The sequence below is a fragment of the Cynoglossus semilaevis genome, chromosome 13, assembly GCF_000523025.1.
Source record: "Cynoglossus semilaevis isolate Cse_v1.0 chromosome 13, Cse_v1.0, whole genome shotgun sequence".
Classification (NCBI taxonomy): Eukaryota; Metazoa; Chordata; class Actinopteri; order Pleuronectiformes; family Cynoglossidae; genus Cynoglossus; species Cynoglossus semilaevis.
The window spans coordinates 3,014,112-3,022,737 of NC_024319.1; the positions used below are offsets into that span (position 1 = coordinate 3,014,112).

At 46.2% G+C, this 8,626-nt stretch overlaps 1 protein-coding gene across 6 annotated transcripts in view; it reads right to left on the reverse strand.

Annotated features, from left to right (window-relative positions):
- Positions 1 to 2,596: 2,596 nt before the first annotated feature.
- The window catches only part of LOC103388053 (phosphatidylinositol 4-kinase beta-like), a 10,804-nt gene continuing 4,774 nt past the window's right edge, over positions 2,597 to 8,626 (reverse strand). For 3 of the 6 annotated variants that reach the window (XM_025061391.1, XM_025061390.1, XM_025061392.1), the window contains exons 3-13: positions 7,140 to 7,517; positions 6,138 to 6,182; positions 5,507 to 5,734; positions 5,139 to 5,366; positions 4,935 to 5,044; positions 4,732 to 4,836; positions 4,394 to 4,517; positions 4,040 to 4,305; positions 3,818 to 3,950; positions 3,252 to 3,372; positions 2,597 to 3,080 (exon numbers count right to left, since the gene is read on the reverse strand). In XM_025061391.1, coding sequence (XP_024917159.1) covers positions 2,899 to 3,080; positions 3,252 to 3,372; positions 3,818 to 3,950; positions 4,040 to 4,305; positions 4,394 to 4,517; positions 4,732 to 4,836; positions 4,935 to 5,044; positions 5,139 to 5,366; positions 5,507 to 5,734; positions 6,138 to 6,182; positions 7,140 to 7,517 — 1,920 coding nt within the window. In that variant the 3' untranslated portion in view covers positions 2,597 to 2,898. Of the gene's footprint in view, positions 3,081 to 3,251; positions 3,373 to 3,817; positions 3,951 to 4,039; positions 4,306 to 4,393; positions 4,518 to 4,731; positions 4,837 to 4,934; positions 5,045 to 5,138; positions 5,367 to 5,506; positions 5,735 to 6,137; positions 6,183 to 7,139; positions 7,518 to 7,980; positions 8,621 to 8,626 lie in introns of those variants that run through there. The other 3 variants (XM_025061389.1, XM_025061393.1, XM_008322908.3) reach the window with 3 other exon arrangements.

Here is an 8,626-nt window from a genome sequence, read left to right on the forward strand (position 1 = left end):
GTACTGGACAGTGTATTTACATGAAATAAAGTCTAAGTTTGATGTTTTCTGATAATCTGAACCAAAGTCACACACACTTTTTTATATATATATTTGTCCACACTGTTCCTGACATACTGAGGGAGGGGCTGGAGAGAAGAACTCTGGGAAGTTTGAAAAAAAAAAGCTTAATTTTCATCAGAGGACAGAGGAGTGAGCAGAGGACCAATGTGTCCTCGGTGATGGACACTGAAGGATACAAAGATATAGTCGTCCATGTACCTCTTCTTCAGGTTCTCCGTGATGGCGTCCTCGCTAATCTTGGACAGCAGGACCATGTCGTCCACGCCACTCACCTTCACATTCTGGGCCTGCCAATGGTATCGCTCCTTACTGCCCTGAAGGGGGGGAGAGAGGGAAGAGGAGGCATTAACACAGTCAGCGTTATACACTGTTCATTTATAACACATTAATATTGACAGATTATTACAGTGAATGTGTTTGTGTGTGTGGGATGGGGGGGGGGCAGGAGGGGTGAGAGTTTACTAAATTCCCAACATTCCTCTGTCTTGTGGGATCATGTTGTCTCAAGGACCAGAACAGGGACCACGCCCCGCCTTGTTGCCTCGACATGCAGAGCTGCGGGACACTTTGAATGTGTGAGTTGGTTTGTCTGTGATTGTGTACAGACCTGGACCTTCTCTGTGTTTGACACAAACTCAGACCTCATGACTTTTTTCATCAACATTTTGCTCCATCAGGTCTGAACACCAAATGAATGGGTTTGGGTTTTTTTCTTTTTCTTGGTTCACATTTAAGGTGTGTTTACACTAACTAGTTCACTTCCTGTGGTTCACATCAAGAAGACTTTATAGTGTACCACATTCAGTCTGATACAAAGTCCTGGTCTCACCAATGTCCCACTTCACCCTGTGCTACAATGGGGACATTAGGGTCCACAAAATAGACATGTTTGTCCACTTTAAGAGAACGCACCAAGAACATTCTCATTCTGGTTCTTTTCAATTAAAGACAAATATTCTCTTATGTGTCACAGTTCTGGAAAGTGTTTGTAATTTAAATCTGACCATCTGTAACAGTATTGATAAACTGATTGGTTGACTTCTAGAATCCAAATACACTCTGTTCTGATTGGACAGACACCTTGTGACATCATCACATCTCCTGAAACTCTGCAGAGATGTGACAGGTGACTGCAGGGAAACAGATTACGACATGACATCATTCCTACAACATTAGCATTCTAAAAATATTAACTGTTCATCAGTGATGTCATTGAGGACCTTTGACCTTTTCCACTGCTGAACTCAATTCTGGGATTCTGATCATGTCAATGAAAACATAAATGTACAGCAACCAATCAGTGATGAATTATCAGTAACTGATCAAACAGATGTTGAATCTAACCAAAGACCGGAATCAAACCGGAGACCAGTCCCAGCACCTGACCTGTTTTATAACCTTAACAACATTCAAACCATTAACTTTAAATTCCTGATGATTTGTATGGTTAGAACGAGACTTTAAAATAGATCACAGACTGACCAGATCCAGGACAAGGTCCCGGACTTTATCTAGACCCAATGTGTGTCAATAAAACCATAAACTCACCATATTGTGGTCTGCTCCTTTTTTCACTTCCTGTTTCAAAAACTTAGGGCTTCTTCACTTCCAAGTGTGTCCTGGGAGGGGGGGGGGGTTCTTGTGGGCTCAGATTGGCCCGGGTCAGGATCTAGACCGGACCTGGACCAGTCGAGTCTGGATAAAACTGCTTCAGAACCGCGGACTGTCACAGCCTCAACATTTTGCTGCCTGTTTTTTCCTACACTCGTCAACTCCGTGCAGGTGTGGACAGGTTAGACTCCTCCCCTTCTCCTGTTGGATTCTGGGTGATGCGGTTCACCACCGGGACTCCAGGTGTGTCCAGGTTAAACACGAACCTCGTCTTAGCGCTGCACAACGAAGCACTACTTTTCTGCCCTCTGCTGTCAGGATACCTATAATGCAAGAACCCATTTACCTGTGACCAGGTTTTTAATTTAATTCAAATACTTGAAATCACAATGTTCAAAACAAATTTCGGGAAATACTGGCTGTGCCACACCCAAGATTGTAGAGAAAATCAGTCATTTTATTTCACAGAGCAACAGACGCTGCCGGCTCACTGCTGCCTCTTCTGAATAACAGACATTTTTGTTGCACAAAAGTCGATGTAAAAGTCGAAAGCAACTGTGAAATGGAGAACATTTTCCAATAATGTTCTTTAGTAGCGGCCATATTTTCACAGACAGCCAATCCTTCAGACTTGGGCTGTTTCTAGCAGCCGGCGCTCACTGCACAGTAGTTACTGACAATGTGTTAGTACCTGTAAGAAACACACTTAAGACACACTGTTACGTATGTGATGGGGGTTGGATGGGTTTCATGAGTGGATGCAAAGTGGATGGATGACTGAATGGTTGGATGACTGACAGACTTGTAGGTAAAAAGTTGCAGACAAATGACTGAAAGATGGTTGGTTGGAAAACAGGATGGATGTAAGAGGGGTTGGGTGGATGGATGGATGTTAGGTTGTATGCAGTAACGGACACAGAGCTGAAGGGAAACACTGGTTTGATTTAATGTGTTTTCACACTGTCTGCAGTTAAAGGGCTAAAACATGAAAAAGAGCAGGATGGTCCTTTAAAGAGTCTCTGCTTATTTCACAGCTAAAAGTTTGCTGCTCTCTGATTGGCTGAGAGCCCGGCTGAGCAGCTAAGGAGGGATTTCAGTCCAACTGTACAAGAAAAGGGCGCAACTGAAACATAAAGTGGAATAAAATAACGACAAACACACAGACACACACAGACACACACACAGACACACTCTCAGACAGACGCAGTCATTTGTGGCAGGTGGTCACATGATGCCATTGGTCAAGTACTGGAAGCCATCGTACAGTTTGGTGGTCAGAGACCTCATGGATCCGTCCACCAACTGGTGGATAAGAAGCTGCAGCTGCTCCTCCGTCAGACTCATGTGGAAACGCTCCTTCAGCTGACGCATGGTACTGCTGCCATGGAAACAAGGAAGCTGCGTGCCTGGTTGAGAGCAAAAGGGGGTGAGAGAGCGGAGCCAGGTGGCGCTAAAGAAACCATTTGAAACAAATGCTAAGCTAACCAACGTTTTGGAGGTAACGCTTCGTAAACTGCACTCCTGCAGCTGAAATACCACATGTATGTGTGTAGTATGCGTGAGTATTTGTGTGTCACCTTGTTGCATGATCTCCACAATCTGCAGAACTCTGTCCATGTGTTTTCTGGCTGCAATCAAACCCTGAAGCATCAACATCTTATAGTAGTTAAACATGTCTCCATCTGGACCTCCCATCACCTACACACACACACAAACAGATCATCAGGTTAATGTAGAGACAATGATTTAAACACTCAACATCTTCTACCTCAGTGGTGTTCAACATAACATTCCATAGAACATAATGATGTTTTCAAAGTAAATAACAGATTCGATTTGTGTTCCTGGGGCTTTTGTTTTGAAAGAAAGCACAGTTTCCTGGCACAGGTTTTTGTCGACTGTATCAGACACCGTTCTGCAGAGGTTAAATTAATGTTTACAGTTGATCCAGTTCTACACTTTCATAGTTCTTGTATCGGATACAACACCCGTCTTTCCCTCTTCAACAACTCCTCTGGTGCCCTCGAGGGACGGTGCATTTCAGATCAATGTGTTACATCGGGTGCATTTCAGATCGATGTGTTACATCATGTACAACATGTGTTACATCATACATCATCACTATGAAATCAACAACACTCACATCTACAAACTCAGCGGTGAGTTTGAAGGCTGACGTCTCAAAGCCCAGGTTTTTTGGTGAACTGGAGAGAATGAAGCCAAAGTCGATGTGGATGATGTGACCTTCGGAGTCCAACAGGATGTTGCCATTATGTCTGCGGGAAAAGAGGACAGAAGACGCAGAGGATAAATCTCAACGTCCACTGCACCGACGTCAAAGGTGGGTGGGGGGCGCCTGTCTCACCTGTCCTTCACCTGCAGCAGGTAGCAGATAAGGCTGTACCCAGCACAGCTCTGAACAAAATTCCTCTGAGCAGACAGGAAGTTCTCGGAGGTGGTGGCGCCGTGCTCCTGCAGGAAGTAGTCGAGCAGCGACAGCTGACTCTGCTTCTTCACCTGATGCAGCGACACAGCGTTCACCACCGGCTCAATCATCCCGCTGTCCGAAGACAGCACCAGGATCTTATAGGGCCTGATCCACAGAGGCACGCGCTCCTGCTGCCAGATGGACTGCAGGGGGCGACAGGGAGGTCGAGTGACTAACTGGTCATCGCCATCAGAGATGTTATCTTCATCTTTGTGAGGAGGTCAGTGTTACCTGCAGCTGCTGCAGCACCTGGGAAGCCAACAGCTCCTGTCGCAGGTCATCTCCACATTTGACGATGACAGACAGAAGCCTCCAGTGTGGCAGGTGACCATACGGCGACGCTTCTCTGATCCTCCTAAAAAACAGAAACTGACAGTTAAACTCAGGTGCACTCAATACTCCACAGGCAGACACAGGTACTGCATCTATGTAAAATACGGTTGCTGTATCTCCTGTTGGCAAATATAAGGACTACATACAGTCGAATCAAATACGGTCCCTCAGCTGGCAAACAAAAGTACTGCAGCCAGTTAAATCAGACCCAAGTCTGCCCCTGCAGCACTGCCTACCTCACTTTCTCCTCCCAGGGCTCCTTCAGAGCCACAGCTGATGGATCCTCAGGGTCACGTCTGAAGGTGGTGGGGGCCTGGGCCAGCTGTTCTGAGAGACGACGCCTGAAAACAGACAAATGCAAAAAGTTCAGCCGTCCACAAGTACGAGCAAAAACAGCCCATTTACTACGTCCCGTTTGTGAAGATTCCCGTTCACAGACCTGATGTCGCCTGCAGCAATGAAGATGGGTTCTTTACTCTCCAGACTGGTGATGCTGTCCACAGAAAACTGGCTGATGTTGTCGCAGCTGCTGGCATGAAGCTCTGGAAGCTGAAGAGGAGGAAGAAAAAAAGTACTTCATCCTGATGACACTGTTTCCTGTCTGTCACACTGAACATGTCATTTACTGCCATCGCTTCCTCACCTCCACTTGCAGCTCCCCGATGTCATCTACAGACCAAGCCTCATCGTCATTGTCGTAGTTGGGAACAACGGAGAAGCTTCCGGCTCTTTGTTCCGCTGTCATTCCACAGTCTGGAAGATTCTCCACTGATCGCGTGCTTCTGATCCGGTTCTCAGGGATCCTGATTGGAACACTGGACGTCTCGAAGTTTTCACACTCCAGAACCTCAACGTAGATGAGATATGGAGCCTAAGAGAGGTCACAGGTCAACTTTTTACAATTAGAATTTCCAGGGAGAGAGAACATTCGTAGAGCATGCTGTGTGTCTCAAACGTCTGCTCATCATCAGTTTAATTGAGACGCCGTACATCTGGATTAAAGTTCCTCACCTTGTCTTTGGAGTTCAGCACCACGGCCTGTGTGTGTGGCACTCGCACCACGTGGTGGTCAAAGGCGGCGGTCGGCAGCCACACCCGTCCTGGCAGCTTGTGGTTGAGCAGTGACAGTTCGGATATAAGACGCTGTGTCTTCTGCTCTTTGGTAGGAAGTGTCGCCAAACGCTTCCCGATCCCCATCAAAGACTTGATGAACTCTCGCTGTGGAGCGAGACGCACCGGCTGCAGGAGAAGGGTGACAGGAGGAGGACAGGGAGACAAGGGGAGGTCAGGAAGTGTGGCGGTGGACAGAAAGGACAGAGACAGGCGGAGGACACAGGTCAAATAAGTTTCTCAGAATGATCTGGTCTCCAGTTTTGATCAGTGGACAGAACCACAGAGTGGACAGAACCACAGAGTGGACAGAACCACAGAGTGGACAGAGGTGAAGACAAAACACATGAGCTCAATGATCCCAGACTAGTCCACTCCTCAAACCCCTGATTTGATCTGACAAGGTTTTTTCTCTCTCTCTCTCTCACTCGCTCTCTCACATGCAAGCAAACACAGAACCGGAATCAAAACCCACACACTTCATTTCCCACAATGCACCCTGGAGTAAGGAACAGGAAGCAGTCAGACTTACGGGACCAGTCTCAAACTCCAGACTGTCAGAGCTGGAGCTGCTGTCCTGAGGATTAGAGTGTGTGGAAAGATCAACACTTTTCTAAGTACTGATGAAATGTGAGTGTGTCTGAAGATTGGTCACATGACACTGGTCACATGACCAGTGTTGACAATGAGTGTATAGACTATTTTTCATAACTTAATAACTTTTAAACTCTTTAAATAAAATAGCTCTTATTATTTATGCCTTCAAAAAAGAGTCATGTTGTAGCAAAGACTGCCCTCTAGTGACACCACGTTTGTACAGAACACTAACAATGGAAGTTCCTCTCTTGGTCTGGAAATCTAACATATTTTTTAGACTATAATGACATTTGTAGACTGGTACACCGCTGTGGCATCTTTGGAAAACACATGTTTTTCTAAATAATGAATTAACATGTATGGACTTTTTTTTAGATTAAAACTTGAATTATTAAATGTGACGGCAGGTTTGATGAAATGACAGATTACGTTTCTAAATACTAATCACCAATTAGCTAATGAATCACCATTCACACTGCTATTTGATGACATCAAAAGTCCCTGAGGCTCAGAGTGAGACACCGGCCACTTCATTCTCTATAGCTGGAGATTAGGACTGGAATTTTAACATGTTATGTTATGTTCATTTGATTAATTAACAATAATTAGTAACACTGATGCACACAGCCAGTAGGTGGCAGAAATGTAAAGTTTGTCTGCCCACCATAATGACCTGAAACAGTGATGAAATGAGAAGTAGTTTTTATTAGATTTTGTTTAACAGATTTTTTTAATTTTCTGTCCTCAGCTTAGGACAGGGCTGTGTTTAACAAACAGTTTTCTTATCACTGCAGTACTTTCAGTCGACAGTATCACCTCAACGTACCACATGTTGAGCACAGACACTAGAACTAAAGTTAGCTACTCCTAGTATCTCCAGACATCCTAGAGATCAGATGACAGCACACAGAGACAAAAACAAGTCTATTGTCCCTACCTCGTCCTGGCTGCTCTCAACCTTGGGATTGCTGGCTGTTCTCTTCAGGTTGCTGCTCAAGCTGATGCTAACAGTGGCGTCAGACTTGGATCGCTGATGTGTTCGTTTGGACGGCGACAGGCCGTGGTCCGGCACCAGGGACCCAGAAGCTGCTGTAGTGGCGGTGGAATGGGGCAGGGCAGGACAGAAGGGAGTGAGTGTCAGGGCTTCCCTGCGAGCGCGAGCGCCCACGGGTTTGAGTTCATCAGAAAGTATAAGTTTCCTGAGTTTGGTTCCTCTGGAGTGGCGCTGTGTGGAGATGTGCATGTCTGAGGAGTAAGCACCGAGGAGCCAGGCACACTGAAGACTGAAGGAGATGCTCTGTCTGCAGCGGTGCACCTGCAAACACACACAAACAAAGACGTCAACACACAAACACAACACAAATCTGACCACAACCAACAGTTTTAGGCATGTGCCGCCACCTACTGTACTAGAGTGTGTAGTCTCATGGTATGACCACTGACGTTGTGAGATAACACAGCCTACTCCTTATGCCTTAATTTGTTTATGTTAACCAATGGTAATTACCACGCATTTGTGGAGGTGAGATTTTAACCTGTAGAGAATGAAGATTGTCTGAGGAAACACACTAAATAGGAGAAATTAGAGATGCACCCATCAGCCAGCCAGTGATTGAACAAGCTTTTATTTGTCAGAAAGTTAGCACACATAAACTCACTTTAAAGAATGTTAAGATTTAAATAAGCAAATAAGAGTTTAGATTCAATTTCCGGGAAATGCAGAAAATTTTGTTTGAATTCTCACTAATTCACTCTGATGTTGGATGTTGTGAACTCACCACGTATGGCTTGATGGCATCACCCACATCCTCGTCCATGTGAATGTACATGTTGAGTAGCTGTGGCAGGTAAAAGTCCACCTCCTCATGGGAGAAACTGAAGAGTCTGTTGCCAATGTAGGCCTGGACTCCGGGCTCTTTAGAATTGTGTAGGTATGAGATCGCCATGGCGACATCGAAAAGTTTAGACTCAAAGAGGCGAAGCAACCAGGACTGTTTGGAGGGATTGTGTTTCTGCCGCCGTCGCGTGCTCTTCACAGTTCCGGGCACCAGGCCCTCGGGTTTGGCCTCCTCCTCAGCAGCAATGGGACCACTGGGGCCCCCTGGGACCACTGGATCCGTTTGTTCATGTAAGTCAGTGACATCATCAGACCCCACCTGCTGCAGCTTCACCTTCTGTAGAACCTCGTGACATGCACGTTGAGCCACCTCAGCATCTATAACCAAACTGAGCTCACACACACCCTCGTTGATTACACCCAAAAGGGGGGCAACGGGCTGTGTGGAGCCACAGGACGAGGAAGGTGTGGAGGGGAGAGAGACGGAGGGAGATGAGGAGGAGGAGATGGACAGGGAAGGGCTGTTCTGGTCAGAAGGGGCAGGTGATATCTCCAGCTCTGTGTCCTCCATTGGGGTGCAGGAAAGC